The 26,145-nt window shown below is 46.0% G+C and overlaps 1 protein-coding gene across 5 annotated transcripts in view; it reads left to right on the top strand.

Moving 5' to 3' along the window:
- Positions 1-25,114, top strand: part of LOC118114341 (DNA-binding protein SATB1) — a 58,998-nt gene extending 33,884 nt beyond the window's left edge. For 4 of the 5 annotated variants that reach the window (XM_035164746.2, XM_035164751.2, XM_035164748.2 and 1 more), the window contains exons 9-13: positions 1,446-1,658; positions 4,299-4,373; positions 4,911-5,066; positions 20,136-20,345; positions 22,297-25,114. In XM_035164746.2, the coding sequence (XP_035020637.1) occupies positions 1,446-1,658; positions 4,299-4,373; positions 4,911-5,066; positions 20,136-20,345; positions 22,297-22,920 (1,278 nt within the window). In that variant the 3' untranslated portion in view covers positions 22,921-25,114. The remainder of the gene's footprint in view (positions 1-1,445; positions 1,659-4,298; positions 4,374-4,910; positions 5,067-20,135; positions 20,346-22,296) is intronic. The other variant, XM_035164750.2, reaches the window with a different exon arrangement.
- The last annotated feature ends 1,031 nt before the right edge of the window (positions 25,115-26,145 follow it).

The following is a 26,145-nucleotide window of genomic DNA, read 5'->3' as shown; positions in this document are numbered from 1 at the left end:
AGAATGTACAGGAACCCCCCCCTGAAAAGGAAGCGTGTGTGTGTGTGTGTGTGTGTGTGTGTGTGTGTGTGTGTGTGTGTGTGTGTGTGTGTGTGTGTGTGAGTGTGCGCGTGTGCGTGTGTGTGTGCGTGTGTGTGTGTGTGTCGTGTGTGTGTGTATCCAGTGAGACACTGGTGTTTCTGTGCAGACGGGCGAGCTCCCACACAGTCTTATCTGTGGCTGATATGAGGAATTAGCCCAATGTGCCGTTGGAGAGTTCGCCTTCGGAGGATCATTTATTAGACGTGTGTTTTCTCCGCGAGCTTGAGTTAATAAAAGAAAAGGTGGTGGTGGTGGTGGGGGGGGCTTCTCGTGGTGGGAAGGAGCGGAAAGCGATCGACCACAAAGATAGACCAACATGGGTTGATGGCAAAGAACGATAAGAAGAATGCAGACGCCAACAAGGGCCGCCACACGCGCCGCAAACCAGAAAAAGAGAAAACGCCACAAATCCATCCCCGTGAATACTTGTGCACCTACAGTCTCGCTCCTCAGACTCTGATCTGTCCACACTTGTCTGGAAACCACACACCCCGCCTATTGAAGCATGACACGTATATAGCCGCTTACACTTTAATAGCCAAATGACATCGAGCACATATTTGCAGCGTGACTCACTTTCCAAGAGGAGGGGAAAAAGGAAAAAAAAGAAACTAGAAATAAAAAAATAAAAGCATGTTTTCTCCATCACCTTGTTTTATTACCAAATCACACCTATTGATAGTGAGAGAAGCGGAGTGATGGTTGGCTCAGTGTGTGGCCAGGAGCTGATGAAAAGGCCCAATCACACGTCTCTGATAATGGAGTCGTCGCCGTCTCGTAATGATTGGAATTGAGCGCTATTGAAAAGTAAACAGAGGATACGCTGATTGCCCGCGCAAGACTCTCGCGCTTCAGGCAAGTCGCAGCGGCTCTTATCCAGAGCGGCGTGCGGCGCCGAGGACGTGTCCAAGATCTGCAACACGACTTCGCCCAAATGGAGTGAGCTCCGACCTTTCTGTGGCGCAGGTTTGTCTGTTGCTGTGAAGCTCGAGGATTTGGACGAGGAGGGAAAATCAATTAAATGATTTTAACGATTGGAAGAAAAGTAGATACACAGGAAAAGCCGGAGTCCACCTGCATCTACAGAGGAAAAAAAACTACTGGACTACATATTGAGTCCCTGAAAGGTTTTATTAGTTTACTGTTTAAGTGGGTGTAAGAGCGCCACTTCTCCAGTGTCATTAGAGTCTCCATTTACACTTATGACTCTCTTTTGCCGTCTTGTTTAAGAAGCCACTGATGTGATTACTCTCCGTCTTGTTTTGCCTCTGAAACCAAACTGTTTCACTCACTGGGAGCTCTGGTCCCCTCCTTTTAGTTTTTCTCCATCTCATCAACTCTCTTCGCCCCGGTCCGTCACGCAGGGCTTGCTGTCTGAGATCCTGCGCAAGGAGGAAGACCCTAAGACGGCGTCGCAGTCGCTGTTGGTCAACCTGCGCGCCATGCAGAACTTCCTGCAGCTGCCGGAGGTCGAGCGCGACCGCATCTATCAGGACGAGAGGGAGCGCAGCCTGACAGCCGCCTCTGCGATGGGCGCCCCTCCACTCATCAGCACGCCACCCAGCCGCCCTGTACAGGTACCAGATGTTTGATTCCTCCACGTGCATGTTTTCCTGTGGTTTTTCCGAGTTTCAGTTTTGCAGATATCTTATTATCTTAGAGGCAGAGCTGTTCCATAGGCAGAGACATACATTAGTTTCTTCCCTTTGCTCCTGAGTCCAGCATCGTGTGTCGCGTGTCCACTGATGATTTCAGATCAGCTGCGTTCAGTTCTGGAACGATACTTTGGCGATTGTCCTTCGTCAGTCTGCGAGATTACGGTTATCGAATCAGCTGCTGAGCGTAGACACGGCTAGCTCTGGCACCTGTGTTCCTCAAACTTCTTTATAAACCCCCAGTTCCCAGTCTTGTTACCCACCTGAGCCATTGCATCACTTGTACTGTGTAAACATTTGTGTTGTTTGCTTTGCCCATTGAAGGTTAATGAGATAATGTCTCCCTTCAGAGGAACAAGACTTTCAAACGTAACACAAGGAAACAAAACTGATAGTTCTTGACGTTTAAATGGCTGAAAAGAAAAGTGGAATTCAATAGAAACTATCCCTTTACTTGAATGTGGATTAAAAAGCAGTTGCAGATAAGAAAACAGTGGATCAACAGCGGCTATTTTCCAAATATCACAGAACACGTGTGAGTAGATGCAGTCCTGAGACGCACTCGTTAGCACACTCTGTTTACATGTGACGATCGGAAGTATGCGCTCACACGCCTCCGCCCTCGCACATTGTTCAGTTACGTGCTTCACATTCCCACGTGTAAGTTTGCAACCTGTCTGGAAAACACGTGGAATATCAACTTTATCCCCGTCTGGAGTTCTTCCTTTACATTTCCCCTGCATGTAAATGAGCTCCGCTTCCTTCCTCCCCCCTCTCCCCACACCAGGTGAGAACGGTGCACAAACGATGGGTAATTTTTTGTGCTAATTTTGACCTTTTCTCGTGCATTAGGCGGCATTAACAACCCTCCCATTTAAAAAAAAATAAAACTCACTCGGTGATGACAAGCTCTGTGAAAGATCAAACATCATTTAGTCAGTGCCTCTTAAAATCACTGCGAACCGCCGGCACAACCGCCAATCTCCGTCCCTGGTTTTAAAGGTATGTGGGCAACTTTCGTACCAGTTGAGCCTGTTTTGAGCTGCAGTCAGCTGAGTCGAGGAGGTGAGGACGGTGGACAAAGGCCTCGTCTGTCCCATCCTCGGCTTTTCTCTAGGTGAGAAGAACACAGAGACAGAACCACGGGCCCAGCAGCTCCCCTGCAGTCGCACACAACTGGAGAGTCTCATTCTCAGGCAGCGGGGCTGAACTTAAGCGGGGCCACTTTGCAGTTCACAGCCCATCTTTACAATCAGAGGTTGTGCTAATGCAGGACATTATTCAGAGTGATAGAGTGGAACTGTGCACAGGAATGAATAACCCAGTGTTAATGCTTTTATTAACATCCCAGTGGCAGAGGTAGGGATCTGGAGTTACGACTTTTTTTTACTTTTTCAATAATCCCATCTGGTGATCCTCGCCCTGTACACAGCAGATCTGAGACCAGCTCACAGATCTGAAAACAAATTCAAAGCTGCACAATAAACTATGCAACGTGGAGAGCAATCTATTTCAAGAATGATCCAAACCCCCCCCCAAAGCCTCTGGTTTGTGCTTTTGTATCCTGTCGGCACATAAGTTCAAAAATCTGGAGGCCTGATATAGCCCTTACCTGTATGACTTTAACCCATTAACATTTATCATGTCAGACATTCATCATGTCAGACCTGTTCCCGCACAAGGCGGTTCTCACACGCACACCCACAGACACACACTCATACACCTGGCCATCTGCCAGCCTCTCCTATGGAGCAATGCGGTGTGAATTTAAGCACATAAATCAGCCAGGGTGGCAATTGAGCTAGAGACAGAGGAGGGTTTTTATTGGCCTCATAAAAACAGATGCGGAGGTATGTTTCTCTCACGTGTACTGATCGGGTCGGCTCTACTCCCCCAAAGCCAGTTAGTGCACGTCTCGGCCTTAACAATTAGCTTGACATGGTAACCTACCGCTCAGACTGACAAGCCCACGTTGAGCCGTCGTAAAAACTGGATGAAAGGGCCCCGGGATCGCACCGACATTCCACTCTCACCACAAAATGTTAGGATTATGTGATTGACTCGAACACATGAAGGCTCTCGTATTAGGAGTCTAGACAAATACTTGAATATATATGTTTTTTTGATCACCGGCTCCATCACGAGTTAGTCGCTGTTGGTGTTATTACGGTTTATTTGCATACCATGTACTCGCACTCGTACCCAGCCCTGTGGATGTCTCCTTTCAGAAGGGGCTCGTATGAAATGATTCATATGCTAATGCATCGTGGGTAACGCTTTTATTAGGATACTTGTTACGTTGTGAAAGGATTTTTGTCAAGATGCAACAAGACGCTCAATGAAGATGATTTGATTTCATTAGACTTGCATTTATTTTTTAATCACCAGCTTGACATGCGAATAATAACATCTCATACAACACGTTTGAGTGTTTTTCAGGGAAATAGCCACAGTGCCGTGCATGGGTGTAATCTGGGTGCGTGGCTGCTTGTGCTTTTGCCAGATTTCCATTTTCGTCATGTGAGTCTGAACAAATATGGTTGTGTTGTTTTCCCGACGCAGCAGCCCCGGAGGGAAGACTGCAACAGCGTGAGGCCCGAGGACTGGAATCCCCGGATCCCTGTGGGCATTTCCCCTGTGAGCAGATAACCTCACCCCCCCCCTTCACCAATCTGAATTTACACATTTTAACAGATCATACACATTCTGGCGCTCAACATTTCCCCAACATGCAATTTCTGTTCGTGAAGCATTAATAAGAGCAACACGTGACTTTAAAGTGCGAGGCTAATATTTTCCTTTTGATCGGTTGTTGTTTGAAATAGTTTCTATATAAATATATATGTATGATGCACTATTTTGATTTTAAGTACATCTAATAATTAGATTTTGTTGAATAGAGCTCGTCTGTGAGTGTTAAATTGTCAGCAGAATGCCTTGATAATAAAATGATAAAGAGAAACCTTGTGGTTCAGTCACACAACAGCAGCAGCGTTTAGTATTAAGTATATACAGGCTGTCACACATGACTCTGATAATGTGAGAAAATGATTTTAAGGTCAACTGCATTGACTCTGTCCTTGCACACAATCAAAAACCATCACATACACATGGAAGATTCAAAATTGTGGCTGATGTTTTAACTTTTTCATCCCTTTTTCATTCCGGTAACAGGTAAAACAGTCGCCTCTGCCGAGCGAGTGGAACGGCAAGACGGAGAGCTGCATCCTCAACATCAACTCCACCATCTACGACGAGATCCAGCAGGAGATGAAGCGGGCCAAAGTCTCCCAGGCTCTGTTCGCCAAGGTGGCTGCCTCCAAGAGCCAGGTACCTGACCACACACGGGGGGGAGAGCTCAGTTTAAAAACAGAGATTTGCAGCAAAACCCAAAAACCTGATGTTATCAGCTGTGAAAAAGCCTTTTTGGTGTTTTCCTTCATCGCTGATTCAGTGTCTTCTTCCAGAAAACCCAATTGACCACTAACATGCAACATGAAAAGAGCGCTCTTTATTTCTCTTTCCACAACTGAAGCTGAAAAAATGAAACATGATCTTTATTCATCATCCCCCCCCCAAAAAAAAAAATTATCTAATCTTGACCTGATTTAATTCACCTGAACTGTTTGATACACACACACACAGATTATAAAAAGGAAAAGAAGTCGAAACAGAACCTGCCTCAGTGCGTCACTGCGGTCGTTTAGCGGCATAATGACACATGTCTTCTTTATTATGGGTTTGGAGTTTTAACAGTCGACACGGTTTCAACACCAAACAAACCTGTTTATATTAGCTCAGCAAGGCCATGGGGGCCCCTGTTATCTTCTTCCAGAAGAGCAGGGAACTCACACAATACAAGCTTGTGTGTGTTGGAAACAGGGGGAAGAAGAGAAAACACGGCACAGTCACGTCTTTATTAAAAGCAATTTAAAATTGTGGCACTAAGGAGCTATTATTAAAGGTTTTCATGTGTCTGTCGGAGGCAGAGTTGGGAAGATTTCCACAATCGTGCCTGATGAAAAAGACGGGGGGAGAAATAGATCACCAAGGGCGGAATAATCTAGAAATATCTGCAAAGGCTTTATTTTTTTCTTGCTGATTAGGATGATTATACCCCCAGATAGCTTTGTTTTACCAAATTGCAGTTTGATGCACAAACCACTGTTTTTGTTAAGGAGTTCAAAGACTCCGTGGAAGGATGGGGAGAGAGGAACGTGGAGAGCGAGGCGCTGGCGGTATTAACTCAAACGTGTCTCTCTTCCCAAATGAAGGTTTGTCTGGGAACAGGTTTCCACGGTGTGTCTTCTCCACCTCCCTCCCATCCCTCTGTCTTGCCCCTCTACCTCTCGCGTTCCCCCCGATTTCTGCCTCTCTTTCACGTTCCATTCATGGCAGGCGAGTGTGAATGTGAATTGAGCAGCAGATAAGAAGTGTGCTAATTATGCCTGTGAAAGGGGGCCTGGGAGAGCACTTATCTCTGGCTCCATCTCGTAATGGGCGCTCCCCGGGCAGCTGGTCTCCCCCCTTACTACCCAGCCGGCGTTGCCACATCCACCAGCAATGCCAGGCCAGCGGCTGCTCCTCCCCATCAGGACCCCTGAACCCTGAAAATCACAGACGATAGCACCCAGTTCTCAGTCACAGTTTCCTCAAAGAGCTTCTAAAACCCTGCACGGGGCCTTGTTTTGGTTTTTATTCAAAGTGGGACAAGGTCACAAGTTTACTTTTTCTGGCTTTTCCCTTAAATGTTGTGTCGTTTGACCCTTCGAGACAGAAGCCACACGCTTGTCGAGTCGTTGTTTTGCAGACGGCAGCAGAGCTCATCAAATAATTGATTCCTTGATTGTCAGAAAATATAATGGGAGCTATTTTTCTAATCAGTTAATTGAGTCACTTTTTGAGCATTAATGCTGTTTCCAGCTCGTGAAACTTGCTGCTTGTATCACTGGGAATCGGACGTGTTTGGGTTCGGGTCAAACAAAGGAAGCAATTTGAATACGTCTTCTTTGGACAAATTGTGAGGGACACACAACTAAGAAGTTAACTGGCAGAATTGATCATTAAAATAATTGATGATTGCAGACTCAGTTCCAACTGTTAATGTCCATACAAATGTTATGAGACGTCATGTGTTTTATTTTAGAAACAGCTAAAGAAAGAATGAATAGAATATTGAATCCATCTTCCGCCCAGAGCAAAAATCCTGTATAATCGATACGTGAGGACGCTGCAGAAGTTTCCAGATAAAGAGGTAGTTGCGGTGCACACACACCAGATACTGCAGCTCAGGTTAGCTCCTCATTTCTGCTTATTCACTGGTTCCAGAAAAAGGTTCCTGGTGCCGGCACTAAACCGGCGATCGCTTCACGCGACCAGAGAATTCACCTCAGTCAAAGGACATTTTCGTGAGTGTTGAGTAAATCAGCGTTAATTGTCCGTGAGCTCCTTATAGTTAGAAGGAAGAAAAGAAAAATGTATATTTGAAAGTGACAAAAGCCGAGGTCCACGGAGGGTTTCAGCCTCGCAGGAAGAAAATAACCAGCAAGCCTGAGGTAGAGCGCCATGCCAGCAGAGACTGCTGCTACTGAGCTGGGGAGCGCAGCGTGGATGTGGTTGGTGATGAGGATGGAGGATGGGCTGGACTGGCAGCATGCCCATATGGGGTCCGGGAAAATAATTGTTGGGGGAGGGTGCGGAAGAGGCCTCATCTCGGAGGCTGGTTGCCGTCCTGTCAGCTTCGCTGTGCAGTTCAACCTCTGCCTCTTTCAGCTCAGCTTAGGATTTCCCAGCATTCATTCCAGCTCGCTTACGCAAGCACGGGATCAGGCGACCTGGATCCGCTGGTATCAGTCCCGTATGTTTTCGGGTGTGTGTGTACACCATGTAGCGTTTTCGCTGTTTGTGTGTTGCACGTTCGCCTCATTCACAGAGAGACAGATTAAATGGCTTAGACAGGAAGGAGAGAACCGGCGGAGAACTGAGAGAGAGACGTGGAGTTGACGGAGGTCACAGTGGTCCCCAGGGTGGAGGAGCAGTAAACAGGAGTTAACTGATTGGTGTGTGCTGCACTGAGTGTGTGTGCTTAGGTGTGTGTTTGTCCTATATATAGATGTGTGTTTTGCGTGCATCAAATATAGGTTTATGTGCAGGGATGTTTGACTGTGTGTGTTTGTGTCTGCCGGTGTGCTGGGGGGTTCCTGGAATGCAGCCACGCCGTCCTCTCTCAGGACTCGTAACCACAGCAGGCCTCTGCCAGCCCTTAACTGCCCCACCTCCCACCCCTCCTCTCACGTATTCAATGTTGCATTTCAATCACACTTTTACTGCCACAGTCGTAACTGTAGAGCAGCGACTCCAACCCAAACTCCATCAGATTAATGGCTGCCATTCACTTCAAGTTTGAACGTACACATTTTTTTTTGTGGAAGCAATCCTGTGCCACGCAGTCCAGCCCTTCTGATTTACTACGACACATATATTTACTCTAAAGATCAGAATTATTATTCATGATCCATCCCGCGATGACTCGAGCTGATCAGATTCTCCAGCTCCCTTCTCTGCGTCGCTTCAGGAGATGTCAGACTTGGGAGAAAACAAACCCTGCGCCACTGGTTCAGATCCAGTGATGTCACCACCAGAAGGGAGCTGCGTTCGCCAAGCGGCCCGTTTTCGTCTTAGCCCATCGAGGTGCGCGCTCTGATCTGGATCGCCCGGCGTTGATGTCAACATTATTAACTGGCTCAGTCGGACTGGAGTGCTATCTCGCGAGCTAGCCTGCTTTGTTCTCATTCATGTTAATGGGGGAGGCTTGCTGTGTTGGCTAGCCTGGCAGAGAGGGCGGCTAATGTTCGGCTGAGTGATGGGAGGTTAGCCGAGGGTGGGGGCGGAGCAGCTCGGGGGCAATCCTTTGACACAACTTCTATGTCTAAACATCCTCGACACTTCCTGAGAGGAATGGCACAGCGGATGGAATCAGAGTCCCCGCTGTCATAAAACAAGCACCCGGGGAGCCCGACGCACCGCGGGGCTCAAAGCCCTGCGACTCCTCAATGACCAGCAGAGTACAGAACGCAGCCGCTGCCACCGCCGCCGCCGCTGCCCTCCCTCCCCACGTCTCCTTCTCTCTCTGTCTCTCACTCACTCGCTCATTCTCCCCTGGAAGAGGCTACACTAATTAGCCAGGCTCTAATGAGACAGAATGGCACTGATCTGGTCCGCCGCTGCGCCACCGGGGGCCGGGTGGGGGCTGGTGCAGTGGGGTGGTGGTGGTGGTGGTGGGAGGAGAGTGGCGGGCAGGGAGGGGGTGGGTGGGTTGGTGTATGCCATCTGTCACCCTGCACCCGCTTGAGCAGCAGTCCTTGGAGGGGAGGGGTAGGGGGTGGTGATGCTGCGGGAGGGGGCAGTGGAGCGAGTGGCTCGTTGGTATGGAGAGGTGGGGAGTGGGTGGGGAGTGGGTGGAGCTGGGTGGAGGTGGGTGGGGACACCGACACGAGGAGGAAGAGAAGGTGACGGACAAACAACCGCTCACTTAAAAAAAACGACAGATCTCCTGTTAAAGGTGGAGTCTGTGTCACGGTCGGGGTTTGAATCTCGGATGTTAAACACACAACCCACCCGACCAAAATAACACACACACACACACACACACACACGCTGCTCCATCCAATGGCTGCCTAACAAGAGGGGCAGATGGCTGACCTTTCGGGGGGTGCGCCTGTAGATGGTGACGGAGGTTTGTGTGTTTCCGAGGAGCCGTGTGCGGTCGGCACACGAGAAGTCGTGTTTTTGCACGAACAGTTGTGCACAGATTGTGTTGAGTTGCATCCCTGTGACAAAGTGAAGATGTTTCCAGACACTTTTTTTCTTTCACGTGCTGCAACATCTTTGCACCGCCTCTCATCGGCGTCGAGACGTCTTCATTGTTTTGTTTGTGGCCTCTCAGTTCCCCCACAACCCTCTCTCCCTCAAATTAGGCAGATCAGAGCGAGCATATCACAACCCTCAGGGATCTAAAGGGGCCATGACTGTTTATTAATTGATTTATTTATTTATCTCCTGTGCCTGCTTGGTTATTAGGTTGCCATGGGAAACAGGCTAGGCCAGATCCTCTCTATTATTAAAGACACAATTTCTTGAACTGGAGACCGAGCTGTCTGAATAATTAATTTAGCGAATGAATTATCTTGCAAACAGTTAAGTCCTCCCCTCCCTCTGAAATGAGCCTTTCTCTTATTGTTTAATGGACAGTGGAATTCCCACCAGTCTGTTTTTCTCTCCGTCGAACCCTCCTCCTCCTCGGGGGTCTCACTGAGCATGCCCAGAGCACTTTGGTGTCTCTCCTGCCATCTCTCTCACTTACGCCTTACATGCCACCTCTCACCCCATCTGTCTCCAATCGCACAACTCACTCTCTGCTCCTCGCCTGCCTCCCACCCCGCGCTCCCAACTCGGATTCTGCCTCGACAGGACTCGCGTCTCTTTGTCGTCACATCCACTGCATTATTACACCGCGCGTCTTTTCTGCTGTGGAGCAGGTGTTCACTAGTTTACTGAACCAGCACTTTGTGAGTCCCTCACTCGCCCCTCGCTCAGTGAATCTGTCTCCTAACCTTACTCGTCGTGACACTCCGCTCGCTTGTTAGCAGGTGGTGTCCGTGTCCCACTGACAGGCGCAGCATTTTGCTGTTTCCTTTCCTACAAATGTTAGCTAGCTGACTCTCTCCCACTGTCTCCACTCCTCCTGACAGACCACACAGGGCTTGTTCTGAGGCCCATTCTCGCTAATCTGATCAGGCAGGCAAATACGCCGGGAAAAGCGCTTTAATGATCCCCCTAATTACCTCAAGTCAATACCAACTGTATTATTAGACTCGGGGAAAATATTCCATTAGGGTGCCCCCCGTGGGAGTCCCCCCTGTGCGTGCTGATGTCACGCGCTGCGCGCCCCCTACGCTTGTAATTAATTTTATTTACACACGCAGGAATGCACAAGGTCGCACCTGCAGCCCGGAGCCGCCCGACTCGGCCCGCCTAATCAGATCTGTCATAATTACCATTCTGCATGCTTCTGACACACGCCGGGAAATATTTCAATTTAACTACAGCCACTAGCTCCGGCAGATGCAGTCTGGGAGAGAGAGAGAGAGCGAGTGTGTCTGTGCGAGTGTGTGTGCATACAGGGGTGTGTGTGTGTGTGTGTGTGTGTGTGTGTGTGTGTGTGTGTGTGTGTGTGTGTGTGTGTGTGTGTGTGTGTGAGTGAGGGGGAATTGCACTGGGAGATATTAGGATCCATCCAAGTGCTCATGCTGGTGCTTGTGTGCACTTGGTTTTCCGATCAGTGTTTGCTCTCACTCTGTCTTTCACATTCTCTTCTCTCTCTACTTGTATCCATCGTGTCCTTCAGTCACGATCCCCACGTTAACGGAGGTGGAAGACAAAAACACTTTCACTTCCTTCTCACCCTCGTGCAGAGACAGAGGTTTTTTTGTTGTGTCCACTCATGTAAACGCTCGACTTGAGGTTGAAGCTACATTTCCAGGGAGAACAGGACACAGATCCAGCTCCTGAATATTGAGGCTTTTATTTCAAAACACTTTTTGGGGATGAAAAATTTTGTTGGGTTTCATTAGTAGCTGAAGCAAACTTGTCGGCCAATTAAGAACACTTATTTAGCTGACATAGACAATTTGCAGGTTCTCCGCTATTTCAATCCCTAATTCAATAAGATCAGTCATGATTTATCAGCTTAATTATGCTTTGATATTAGCAATTAAACCCCAGCTTTGAATTAAATCTCAATCAAGCTCTTATAATTGATGGAATCAGACTCCATGTAGGTGCTTTCTGCGTTTGTAATCTCGCTGCCGTCGTTTGTTTATCTCTAGTTCATCTCCGGCGTGTTTGTTGTCTTCCGTGCATTCATCCTCCATCTGCCTCAGCAGTATCGAACAGAAAAGATTATAAACAAGAAGTGAATTATTGGTGGGAGAGCCGTGTTTGAACATCCTGTGTGGCTGTGCAGACGCTGCCGGTTCCCCAAATATCAGCCCACCGCCAGGCGAAACCAGATTATGGTGCAATTTCAACTGTACTAATATTTAATACAAAGAGGCGTGTGTGCCGTAGCATCGTCAGTGAGTCGCTTTTCAACCATTTTGTGCACACACACACGATCTCAAGTTCTTAACTGGACACAGGGAACACGATTTCCCCCCATATTCATTCATATTTAATGTGAATTTTTACCTTTTTCATGAGACAAAATATGAATCTTCCTGTTTAATTGTAGATATTTAATTCACACATGTTTACAGAAGGATCCATCCCGTCTCGTGTTGTTGTTTCCACGTTCTGTGCTGTTGTGTGTGTGAGAGAGGAACTTTGCTGAAAAAGAACAAAACGTGTGGTTCAGAGAGAGGAAGCAAAAAAAAAACCCGTAACCACACAGATGTTTAATGTGCTCCATTTCAGATGGACTGGTCATTTGCCTTTGGTTATTCTTTATGCTCCATCTGCCTCTGTTTGGTTGCTCGGAAAAAATCCCCCGCGCACTTTATTGGTTCTCCAGCCATGACGTACACGGCCACACAGAAACTGGTCCGTATTGTTTCTGGGAGCTAGTGCTGACACAGAGAGGGCCGTTTCCTGCACAGTCATGCCTTGCCTCCACAATGTGTGCCGTGTTAGCCGTCAGTCTGTCATTGTTGTCGACTCGCGTATTGTATCGGCAGAGGTCGCGACCCCCTCTTCAGAAAACGCTCGCTGTTTGGCTAAGACTTCTCCGTGTCGCGGCTCGAATAGAGATTAATTGTTTGGCAATGTATGATTCCGACTGGCAAAATTTCTCTCCTGAAGCTCAGCCGCTGACATCCGCACAAAAGAGGATAGTGACACAATCTGGCAACAGCTATCTGGAAAGCCTCCACTCTGACAAGACATCAGAGTCACATCAACGTGATTTAATAATAATAATAAAAAATATAGAAAAAAGACTTGTCAAAGGCGAGTTTCAAATGATTTAGATGACTCGGTTTCTAATCCTCAGAAGCTTTTCCTTAAGAGAGGAGCCATTTGTACTTATATGAGAACTGGAAATGTTCTCATCCGTTTCCGTGGCGGTGAATCCAAAACCTCCGCAGGGCCGACATGTCATCTCACAAAGATTGTCCGTTTGATCCGTCTGCTTTGTAGTCTGCCTCCTCGCGAGCGCACGGGACACCGGCGTGTGAATATGAATCAGATGGCGAGGTTATGAAAAATGATTCAGAGGTAAATAAAAAAAATGTGACTTAACAATAAAGTCGAGTCTTTGAGCACCGTATGGCGAACAGCCGCAGATACAGTGTAAACAGAGCGGTATATTTTCAGAAAAGAAAAAAATATTTTTCCTTTATATGAAACAAACTCTTTCTTCCTTCAGAAAACCATTTGAAATATTTGTTTCTGTCCTCGTTCCGTCTGTTGTGTTTCTGTCTGCTGTCGATGTCCAGCAGGTACAATGTCAGGAGTCTGCACAGTTGAGGGAACCGAGTAAAGGTGTATTGATGACATGATCGTCAGCGTCAGGGCACATTGCATGTTGGGTAAAAAAAAAAGAAAAAGACGGCGGCTCGGTAATCTTCTTCTCAGGGACGCTTGATAAATTAGTATTTTGTGATCTAGCAAAGCCATTTCCAGCACAAACCTCATCCTCACCGCGGCTCTAAGTGAATGAAAGAATAGCAAACATGATTACTTTGGGTTTATAACGAATGCACGGTTCCCTAATCTTCTCCTCTCCTGCACCGACACAAATTCGTATATGTGAAGATCTCGCTAGCAGACGTTTTCCAGTGGAAACCTTGTCCGTGCCGTGATCGTCCTCTGTCGCTCGGGAGAATGAAAAGAGTATAAACACGATTGCTTTGGATGTGTGACGCCTGCACAGCTTAACCTTTCACATTCATCCAGGGATCCCAGTGGTGCCACGATGATCAATGGTTTTAACATTGCACCATTAAGAAGCGATGGAGCCACCAGAACTCAATCCATCAACGCTTGTCTCTTCATTAATTGTCCATATAGAGCTTGTGGGTAGTTTGAGTCTTTGTTGACCTGATCCAGACACGTCAATACAAACATTAATAGACAAATAAACAGGACTTTGTGGTGTAATGATTGGTCCATTAGCAGCGAACGATTTGTTTGTCACTATTTATTTTTCGGGGGACATAATTGCCGTCCTTCCGATGGCCAACGCAGTTCAATTAGGCCGCTGACCCCATTTCCCTTTCCCTGTCTTCATACTTTGCCAAAGACAATTTGTACAGTCACTCGTAGCTGCTCTGTTTGCATATAAAGACTTGTCCCCCTGAAAAAGGAAAAAAAATCTGGCCCTGAGTCGTGCGGTCGGTTATTGCTCGTTGTCCCGAGAGGTTTGCATATGCCCGAGCATCAGGAACATTTCGAGACTCGGGCCGTCGTCGGGCAGATGGGCGTCCACCGTGGCGTAATGTATCTACAGCAGAGTTACCTTGTGTGGGGGGGGGGGTGAGCGTGCACGTTCAGCCACCGGTTCGTCTCGCTCGGGCAGGAGGAACAGGTTCTGGCGCACCGTGTTATCGGCTGCATTTATCTGCATGGCGTTGTCTGCCAGTGGCTTGGGCCGCTGCCAGGTTCAAGGAGGAGGAAAGACAATAACGCATTGTCTCGCCCTCCACTTCTGGTTCTCTCTCCATTGTTCACACAGAGGAGAGGGTTGTCTCTCTGCCCCTGGAAGCAGCTCTGTCCTCTTACTAAGCATTTCTTCATCTAGGAGGGTTTTTTTTCCTGTACATTTTCTGATCTTGTCATCTTTAACTAAATGATTCTCTTCTATATTCTCTCGTCGTCTGTTTCTGGGTTTTGAAAACTGAGCCGTTATGTTTGGACACTCAGTAAACAGAGGAAAGAGGGAGAGAGAGGAGAAAAAAAAAAAAACTCAAATGGCAAATTGATGGACATCTGTTGGCTTACTTTATTTATTAATTTCTGCGGTGGCCGAGGTCAGCCTGATGGGGCTGATACCGAGCAAATGAGATTAGAGGGAAGGTGTTGGCCCCGGCCGTGTGACAGAGCTCCCTGTCTGCTCATCCCTCCGTCCATCCGTCTGTCTGTCTGTCTCTCTCTCTCCGTCCGTCGTCCGTTACTGTCTCTCCGAGCTTCCATGTTGGGGGTGTTCTCCGCGGTTGTAGCCTGGCGGTGAATGGGTGAACGGGTGGGCGGCTGGGGCCGGTGAATACCATGCTGTTCTCTGACAGAGCAGGCCTATGCTCTCATTGGCAGCTTGTGACTGCAGCGCTCACATCCACGGTGCGCCGGCGCTGCAGAGCCGGGTGAATCTTTGCGCATGAATTCAACTATTGTGTTTGCGAGGGAAAATATTTTTATCAGAACACCCCGGCTGCTATTTATACCAGCGCCATACAATGGCCCGCTGAAGAGTTTATTACCCTTTTAATTTGGCACCTTGTGACCCGGGAGCCTGTGGTCAGATCTGCGTCCGCTGCGAAACAAGAAAAGGCTGCAGCTTCTTGATTGCTCGTCCCGTTGTTTGAGAACTAATTAATAATTAAGCAACAATGACCCAGAGGCAGCGGATTATTGGGCAATATTGTGGCAGGTGTGTGCCAACATAGCACGATAATCCTGTGCCTGTCGCTACTCATTGCTTCGATGAACCTGTTTGCAGCATCTGTGGCTTCGACTGAGAGATTCGTGTAGCATCCGGATAAAACAGATAAAACACATGGGTTTACTTCAGTGCATGTTCAGAAGTTGGTCTCCGGTCTGATTGTGTTTGTGTCCACGGCCTCGCCGGGTTTCTTAAGCAGCGTCATGAGGATGTTATTCGCTGATCTGCTGAGTAAACAACACTGACATGTAGAGATGTGCTTTATAAACTCTTCACAGTTTCTAACATCGTCAACTTCATTCATGCCATCAAGGTTTTTTTCAAGTCACCTTAAAAAGCAGCCAACCCCTGTCTGAGAATTAAACATGGTTTGAAATTATTCTAATTGATCTGCTATTTATTTCTACAATTAATTGATTAGTTGCTTGACTGAGGGTTTATAATAAAAAGCTGTTTTGCTTGTTATTTATTTTTAGAGGGTTGTATTTCTACATTTTATGCTGTTATTTTAAGCCATTTTGAACAAAATGATTTTATGAAATATAACCACAAATATAATTCATTCTTTAGTCAATAAATGTTGATTAAAAATCATAATTTAAATATATGTGGAGTGATTTCGGACACAGAGGAACACGAGCCTCCCGACCAACGTGCATCTTTTATCCAGTTCTAAACCAGACTGTCATTAACCGTCTGCTGGACACTTGTTTTACTTTAACTCAGCTTGTTTTCCTGGAGTCGTGTGCCTGTGGTTCAGCGGAGAGTGGGCTGATGAGAGGTGTGAGACTCAAACATGATGTCTAATTAAAAAGAAAGTCTGTTATATCAGGATCTACTGTTTTCTAGCAGGAGTGTAGGTTTTTCCTCTAAGTGATAATCATCCAACTCGTCAGACTCGGGCTGATCTTGAATCAGTCGTCTGGTTCCTGCGGCTCGAGACAGTTTCTTGACAGAACGGGGGTGGTGTTGCTGTGAAACACACTGAGTCCGTAATGGCCTGTTCTGAACTACCTGTTCTGTTTATTTATAGAGGGCCCTTAATGATCTTCAACAAAACGCAGAGCACACTGGATTGAAGGGCCCTAGATTTTTATTTTTTTTGTTTCCCGGACTGTGTTGGAACACTTTAGCAGCCGGGGCAGCGACGTCCGTGATCCAATCAAGAGCGGTGGGTCGGTGCTTGTCCGCCGCGGTGGAGAGGCTCAACAAATCACATTAAACAAGTCGAAGAGGGGAAACAGAATCACAACAGTGCGGTGGAGTCACCACACTGAGGGAATGTTCAACTTTTTAGATAAACTTCACACAGCTTCGAGTTAGTGGGAGAAACAAGTTGAATGCAAACTTTTAAACTGGAGTCAGATTCCTCTTTGTCTTCCTGTTTTCTCACCATCTTTGTCTCTCACCTCTCTGTCCCGTCCGTCCCCCTGCTTTCACTGGCTGTCCTGTGGAAGCAATGCAATTAGACAAACACAAACAAAGCTCTTGAAGCTGCCGTGGAAAATGCTGACTGTCCAATGGCCACGGTGCCGGGCAGGAGCAGCGCTCACTGCTGCTCGACACACTGAAATGCTAACATGTTCCTCCGTTGAAGCTCGTCGTCGCCTCGAAAGCTGCCGAAGCGATCAAACAACGCGCCGCGAAGTAAAAAAAGCCGCACAAACAAACGTTCACACTCGTGAACTAATAAACTCTCTGTACTTTATTTCATCAAATGGACTTCCTGGCATTGGAATGGAGTTCACGTCGTGCCTTTGTTTGACTGGCTCTGCTACTTTGGGTTTAATCCTGCTGGTTTGGGGAGTGTTTGAGTTGGATTACTCCATCGTTGGGCCGGGGTACTGTTTCCCTGGCTTTGACAAGATGGTGTGGGGTGGTTTGTGTGCGTCTGTTTGTGTTTTGTCTTGTGTGTCTGTGTGTGTGTGTGTGTGTGTGTTCTCCCTCACTACCGAATCAGCTGAAACCACAGACAGCCCAACTAGAGCGCCATCCAAATCCCTCTGCATGCAAATTAAAAACGCAACAATAAACGTGGCAAAGGAACAAGGTGGGCATGCAAGCTCGCTAGCTTTACGGCCCCCTCTTCCCTCTCTCCTCCCTCTCTCTCTCTCTCCCTCTTTCCCTCTCCTCCCTCTCTTTATGTCTCCCTCTCTTCCCCCACCACCTCTCGGCTCCCTCTCCAAAACCCCTCCTGGGTTTGATGTGGCTTATGGGAGGAGTTGGAACAGGGGACAACCAAACTGCTGAGTTATCTCTTGCATGCAGTGTGGCGACGTGGCTCTGCCCTCTGTGTGTGTGCATGCGTGTGTGTCTGTGTGCGGACCAGCAGCGCGGTGTAATCCTGTGGAAATGAAAGGTGCTGCCGCGCACTGGCCGGGAGATTACAGCGCCGCTCTGTCACTCTGCCAGGATGGAGTACCCGGCTGAGCGAGTAGCCCTCTGACACACACACACACACACACACACACACACACACACACACGCACACACACACACACACACACACACTCTCACCTCACTGCTTCTCTTTGACGCTGCGTTTTCTCCACGCCGGCTACACTCCCCAGTCACTCCCTCCTTCTTCATCCACTCTTGTCCCTTTACAGCTTTGTTGTAGCTTCACCACAGATTCTTCCCACCTCCTCCTCCTCCTCCTCGCTCTTCCACACAACTCTACAGTGTGTTGTTTCCCTCCACTCTCTCTCTCACACACTCACACACACACACACACACACACACTCGCCTGCTGAGGTTTGGTTTGTCACGTCTCAGCCTGGGTGACCACATCACTCAACCCCTGCAGAGCCCTTCTGTCTGTGCCGTCGTGACTCCTCGGTTTATCACTCGGCTCAGTGAACAAACACAAACACACGTTTGATTCACTGATATTTGGGAGATATTTTATTTTTCCGTGTTTATTCCAAAGAGCCGAGACCGAAAATTCACCAGACAAACATCCACGGTCTCGTGGATCTGGGTTGTCGACGGCGGACGGCGGCAGCTGCAGCCTGTTGAGCTCCCGTTTAACTTTTATATTCCACAGTTAAGACCGTCACACAATCACAAAATCAATATTCTATTTAAAGTTGGGACAAGCTGTTTGTGTTTTTAATATCGCACATTACACCAATTTTTATGTTTTCCAACTACATTGTCATGTGACTATTTTTTCCAATCAGGCCCGTGATAAAAGTTTAATTAGCTCATGATTGGTAATTACAGACCACCCAAGCACTGTGGGAACATTGTGTTTATTTTGAAAAAAAGGAGAATGATGTATGAACGGAGCGGTTGATTTGGAGAATCTTAACACGCTTAACTCGTCTTTTTTAGTTCTCTCATCTGCAACCTTGAATTTCACTCTAATCTGAACCTGATCCCACGTCCTGATCTCAACCAGGAACCTGAGGCTGAACTCTGAGAAGACAAAAGCACTAAGAAGTAGAGAAATGAGAGAATAAAAGCATGTAGTTTGAATGCAGGGCTGCAAATAATGACCGTTTTCAGTATTTATTCATCTGTTTATTATTGTTTGTGTCTTTATCATGATAGAAAATAGTGAAAAGGGAATTGTACAATTTCTTAAAACTCGAGGTGATGCTGCAGATCGATGTTTTTGTCTGAGCAGCTTTTTAAAAACCCAAAATACAATAGTAATAATAATAATAAATTACACAATCAGTCAAATAAATAGTACAATTCTAAAAAATGATTTGTTTATCGACTAATTTTGATTAATCCACCAACTTTTCAATTTTATTCTTCTTACAAATATCTCCACACATTGAAATATCAGTTAAATAAATGCAAAATGACGTTTAAAATGATCACAGTGATTATAACTGTTACGAGCGGCGCCGCATTAACATCAGAGACGTTTTCTTTACACAGAGAAACTCACGACGATGAACCCATCATTCATCTGAATGCAATTTGCTTTGGTTTTGTTACTTTGAAGAACAAAATCTTGATCATATCTCCCCTCAAAGAAAATGTTTGTAACTCAGCGTGACACATAAACATATAAAACTACAAGTGAAGTTCATTCCGTCTTTCATGCCGCACTCTCAGTGACGCGCCTCACACTGAATCAAGGTCACCCTCGTCGTGCACGCTCCGTATTTATCAAATAAAACATTTCAGATTGTAGTTTTCCTCTCCTCTTCCTCAGCTCTGTCTTTCATGGCCCTCTGCTGGAGCGTTTCAAACATGGGAGTCACTCGCCGCCTCCCAAGGGTGCTGCTCAATATGCGAGCGTGTGTCTCTCGTCACGTTGAATCCCTCCTTCTCGCTGTGTCGCTTGACCTTGGCTAATTCACGGCTTCATCTGCAGCTGCGGCAGAAAAAAAAACTCACACTAACTGCAGGTGCAGCCGTTGTGAAATAATAAGACGTCTTGTTATTACAGTTTCATTTCTCTCAGCCCTGGAAAGTGTTTTTTGTAAAATGATGATTTTTCTTTCATGTTAAAACGACTCGAATCACTTGAAAAGTGTCAGTGGACGTTTCCATCTCGGCCTCTTTTAGAAGCAGGTTTAATAATCACAATAATTACTGAATATTGTGATTTTTGTATGAATAATCTCAGGTTTACTTCATGAACCAGTTTCCATATTCTTGGGCCTACAATTGGTTTTAACCCTGTTGAAAGAACAACAATTCATCATAATGACCTGTACACATATTGGAGTGTAAAGACCGTGTTTAACCGAGCTGCTCTCTCTCTCTCATCCCTCGCTCAGGGCTGGCTCTGTGAGCTGCTCCGCTGGAAGGAGGACCCGTCCCCGGAGAACCGGACGCTCTGGGAGAACCTCTCCATGATCCGCCGCTTCCTGAGCCTGTCGCAGGTCGAGCGCGACGCCATCTACGAGCAGGAGAGCAGCGCCGGGCAGCAGCAGCACCACAACGAGCGGCCGTCGCACCTGATGCACATTTCCAGTGACCAGCTACAGGTGAGGAGGGCGAGGCCACTGACACTGAGACACTGAGACACTGAGCTCAAAGCTTCAGGTTTTTCATGAGGAAACTAACTTTAAACCTAATATTGATGTATGTAATTATCATATCATCATTCAATACTGGATTTATTTATAGTAAAACACAAAAAACAAGACAAATACAATTAAATACTGTTCAAATTACACAGGTTTCCTAAATATTATCTTTCACACATGTTGATCTTCATGTGGGAAACACACGTACATGAAAATACATCTGCACAGTTTCACCGGTGATAAGTTTATCAATCAGTTAATTTAGAGAAAAATCATTTGCAACTATTAAGATCATCAATTTTTGCTGCTTTTCTTATTTGAGGAAATTTGAGTTCTGATCAGTTTTTCTCAATATTTTCTCGATATTTATAATTATTTAACAAACTAAATGATTCTTTGACCGGTTGTGAGAATGATCAGTGAATAGATGGATGAGATTCCACATGAGTTCATGTGTTCAGGGAGCAAGTGAGACACAAACAAACACTCCACCGATTAAACTCTGCTTATTGTAGCTGTGCATATTCTCTTATTTTCCTCTGAATCGGAAACAAAGACATAATTTTCCCCTCCGTTCATTTAATCTTTACAAATTTTCCCTGGAATTTGTAATAAGCAACACTTGGGAATTTTTATGAACTCTTGTTAATTTGAAACAAAGCAACACTTAAAAAGTTCCACTTCCCAGTGAACCGTATCATTAGGCTGAACTTATTTAATAAAGCTGCTTTATAAGAGACATCTGGCAGATGAAGAGGAAATAACACACGGGCTCCGTTAACGGTCGAAATATCTTAATGAAGCACAATAATACTTCTATTAAAAGTCTGAGCCGCAGCCGAGGTGGTTGATGAGTTGTTTCGTTACTTGGATACATGGCCGGTGTTTCACAAAGGCTGCCATTATAAAGATATGAAGATATAAATAAGGTAATAGGATTTCTCTCGCAAATCAGTTTCAGCAGCAGATATGGAAAAAAGGGGGGGGAAATGTTGTTTGTACTTCACGTGCAAACAGAAATAGTGCGAGATTGATAAAATGGGATTATTTCAGGTTTAATGTCGCAGTTTTACATCGTCCATAAGAGACGATGGTTTAAATATTTTGTGCCCGTCCCTCAATAACACGATACATTAGCCAAATTAGCTCTCATTTGCTCAACAACAACGATCATAGCTCGGTATATTGCTACTGTAAAATCACATCTCTGGGTGCATTTATGCAGCTGGCGAACAGAGTCCCTGCAAAGTGCTGCTTTGCAAAACTTCATTACGAAACACCTCTTCCACAGGGTCTGACTCAGGAGTGAAAAAATAAAAAAGAGCACCCATTTCGCCGGGTCAATAGGGAGCGCGAGTTGCCCACTCGCTTCCCTCTCCAGCCACACAATGAGACATTTTACGAGTAATGTGTCATGTGTTTACACTAACGGGATTGTGACGGCCCAGTGAAAGCCATCGATAGCATTCTCGCACTGCGGCAAATCAGCCGGTTCCATCGCTACGTGAATTGTGCACAGGGAGCTTGTTTATCACTGGCGGGCAATAGAGCCTGATAAGCAGCCGAGGCTATAATAGAGAGGCCAGTTTCCCTGTGAATTCCCACTGTGTGTGCGGGGCTGATTGTGTTGTTGGACTTTGTGTGTGTGTGTGTGTGTGACCACGAGTGTGTTGCTGAAGCCTCTGCACCCACAATGAGAGACACAATCTCCCACCACCAAAAAAGGGAAGAAAAACATATCTGCAGAGCTGATTACATTCAATGAGATATTACATGGAACATTCCTTCAACCACACAGCCGGTCCGTTCTCCCTCACAACTCAATTGATTTTAATGAAAGGCCTTATTAAGGCGCAGATAAGTGTTTGCTGATAACATCCCCGCCTCTCCTCCCTTTTTCCCACTGCAGGCTCAGTCGCTCCAGCCACAGCAGCAGCACCAGGCCTCCCTGTCTCTCCAGCACCCCTGCCAGCCCCTGTTGTCCCAGCAGCCTTTGCAGCACCTGCAGCCCAACGCCGGTCCCCGGTTGCCGCCTCGCCAGCCCTCCACAGCCTCTCCGGCCGAGATGGAGGACGAGTGCGGCCGCGGAGGGGGCATCAAGTCCCGCACCGGCGGCGGGAAGATCTCCCTGGAGGCTCTGGGCATCCTGCAGAGCTTCATCCAGGACGTGGGCCTGTACCCGGACGAGGAGGCCATCCACACGCTGTCGGCCCAGCTCGACCTGCCCAAGCTCACCATCATCAAGTTCTTCCAGAACCAGCGCTTCTACGTCAATCACCCGGCCAAGGCGCCCAAGGAGCCCGGTAACAACCACAACAGCACGGCGGCCACCACCAACACCAACAGCAGCAGCAGCAGCAGCAGCCCGGCCTTCGAGGAGGAGCTGACGGACTTCCGGGAGAGCGGCGAGCTGATGAACGAGCTGGAGGAGGGCACGCAGACCAACAACACCATCTTCTCCATCAAGATCGAGGAGCAGCTGGGCCGAGGCGCCGAGGCTCAGTGCGAGCACGAGCACGAGGCCAAGGAGTAGGACTCCTCCCCCTCCCCTCCCTCCCCCTGTCTGAACGTCCACTGAGAGTTTCCCTGTGCACACACAGACTGACTGTGCTGAACGCTCCGGCCGACACTGAACCACCACACTGCAAATAAAGAGAGTAGTGTTTTTTAATCAGTACAGCGCACAGACTGTACGAGGAGTGTTTATACTGTATCAGTTACAGACCCACAGACACACTGGAAAACCCATTTCAGATTCAAGTACTACTTTTTGGATTTTGTAAAACTTGTAATATTCACTGTAAAGACTGATGCATCATTTAAATAATCTGCACAAAAAAATATTCTAAGTATGTTGCCGTGGATATTTGCTGACTGCACTCTATGTCTGTTGTTTTACACTGACTTACTTTATCTTTTTTGAGCTACTGATTATTATTATTATTATTATTATTATTATATTTAAAAAGAAAAAAGTCGTGCCAGGACTTTGATAGGTGTTTACGTACGTGATGTTTAACTGGATTTAAAAAAAATAAATAAGAAAAAAGCAAATGAAATTGAGGACCAAGTGGTTGACAAGGCCTTAATGGTAACCAGTCTGGAGCCTGCTGGCAGATCGGCTGTTCTGAGAATGGGAGCCCACCCCGCCCTGGTGCGTCTCCGAGAACAGCTCAGTCTTTACGTATTATTTGTTAGGGAGGAAATATAAATATATATATATATATATAAATATATATATAAACATATATTGTAACTGTAAAAAAAATACAGTCTTAAAGAAACTATGCCAACAAATGCCTTGTACTATACGGCACTGCCGATGTTAGATTATTTTGCAAAACCTTTGTCACTGTAACTTTCTGAATTTCCACACACAGTTAGAAAATGTGAATTCCACCATGTTTTATGTTGTCCGACATTATTTATTTGCAGTTGATGCAGTGTTTCTGATGTAATTACTTTTCTTTTTTGTTTTTTAAAGAATTCAAGTTTTTATGTTCCCGTAGCGCTTTTTTTTTTTTAAAAACTCCACCGATCTTTCATTTTTATTATTTTATAAGTTTTTCTTTTCTTTTCTATTTATAAATGTAATTTCGATGGGCAGTAAAAACAAAAAGTGTCTTAAACGTTTTAAATGGAGAAATGTGCTTTAAAGGTTGCCTATAAAAAGTGCTGTATGTCGAGCAACTTATGCTACAAGCTTCACGATTTAATGTTGTATGCAATTTTTACTATCATGCAAATAAGCTTAGGTAAAATGACTAACCTATAGAACACCTTAGAGAGAAAAACATATGCAATCTGTGTGAAAAATCAATGTCTGCGATGTGTCTTCCTTTGGTTAACAATCCAATTCAAAAAAAAAAAAAAAAAAACTATTCCTGTATAAATATCCTGTATAAAAGTGTTTCTTTTTTTATGAGTTGATTTCGATGAGAACACCGGTTATTTTGTTACGACTGACTGTTTTATAAGTGTTTCTCGGTTCCCTCTCTTCAGAAATGTTCTAACTAGAAGTGGTTATTGATTGTTGATTACACAATTAAACTGTTTGTATTGTACCACAGATTTTCTTGGCATTAACTTGACCAGACTCTTTTGACACCAGAGGCTTTTTTCCTTTTTTTTTCTCCTCCTCCTCCTCCTCCTCTGGAAACAAGAAAAAAAAACAAAAAACATGGAGCAATGTAAATTGTTTTAAAAACCCCACTGCTGAGATTCCGGCTCCAGACTCATTCCGCTGAACACGTTATTTGTAATAACTGTAAATATCACATCTTATGAATCATTGATTGTTTATTACTGTAAATATATTTGAAGTTTGTGCAGCAGCAGCTCACCGTGGAAGATTTTTGAAGTTTCTGTTCGTGCCTCGTCGTCTCAGAGCGACTGTGCCCGGGCTCTTCTTCTGCATCTTCACTTCTCCTGCTGAGTGTATCTGAAGCACCTGTGAAAAAACCTGAAATAAAGAAATGTTTGGGGTGTGAACACCTGGAGTAACGCAGCCGTCTGCAGGGAGTTGAAAGAGGTAGCGAGCGGCGCAGGTGTCCCGACCTCACTGTGAACCGCAGGTGAGGCCGGGGGGGCGGGGGGGGGGTCTGCACCTTTAGGAAATTACCCTTCACCTGTTAACACCCTGACAAATGTGCCAGTCTCGGCCGGCGTTTCCTTCATGTTCTGCTATATTCTTCTTTTTTTCCATGAATAAAAAAGCCAGAGTGTAACAGTGTGTGTGTTCAGAGGAAAAGAAAAAACAGATTCTACAGACGTGTTGGTTAAAGGTGGAGAGGCGAGATAACTGAACTACTCCAGGAAGTAGAGAGGCAACGTTACGCTTCGTTATTTTCTGACTCTGACATTAAAGTGAGAAATCGAGGTGAAGGCAACAATAACAAATATTAAAAAAGGATTAAAAAAGTGCAGTTCACCTCTGTTCCTTTGTGTTTGGGATCAAGTTGCACAAAAGCAACTCAACTTTCTTTAATATTGCGAGATATTATCTTTACCGCTTATTCTTCGAGGACTGCGGGAGGGGGGGGCCTAACCTTTGACCTTGGGCAGGAGGCGGAGTTCATCCTGGACAGATCACCATTGTATCACAGAGTCAAAACAAACTTACACACTCACACCTACAGTGGATTTAGAGTCTAATCAATCTAACTCCAGTCTCGATGGTTGGAAGACGGCTGAGAACCCAGAGAAGACCCACACAGACAGGCCTCGGCCAAACTGGGATTAGAACCAGGAACCTTCTTGCTTCCTTTTAGGGAATTGATCCGTGAGCGTGTGTAACTTGGTGCAGCTTGTTTGAATTTAATGATTCTTAGTTATTAATAGTGTTTTCCAGTTTTCAACACGTGGCGAACATTTCTGGATCTCTGAGGTCACTAAAGGGGGATTTCTGGGTGGAGGAGAAACTTGTAAAAAAAAGTTTTAAACTCATTAATCAAGTTAAATATCTTCAAAAGTGGATAAAGAAAATGAAAAAAACCACCGTCAGCACAGAAATGTTTTCAGCAGACGCTTCATTGAAGTGGATCTCAGGTTGAAAAGGTTCACGACCATGGGAGCTGCAGTTCTGTGCTGACAGACACACACACACACGTACACACACACAAACACACACACACACACACACACACACATCAAAGACTTTCCCAGATGTGAAAATAGAAATGATAATCACAAGAAGAATGGTGACTGATGAATCACTGACTCTCACCCGGGGCTTCTCATGCTGTGGCTTATTTAAGAA

Source organism: Hippoglossus stenolepis, chromosome 8, assembly GCF_022539355.2.
Source record: "Hippoglossus stenolepis isolate QCI-W04-F060 chromosome 8, HSTE1.2, whole genome shotgun sequence".
NCBI classification, from domain to species: Eukaryota; Metazoa; Chordata; class Actinopteri; order Pleuronectiformes; family Pleuronectidae; genus Hippoglossus; species Hippoglossus stenolepis.
The sequence above is the reverse complement of the archived record's forward strand: the minus strand, read 5'-3'. Positions and strand labels throughout refer to the sequence as shown.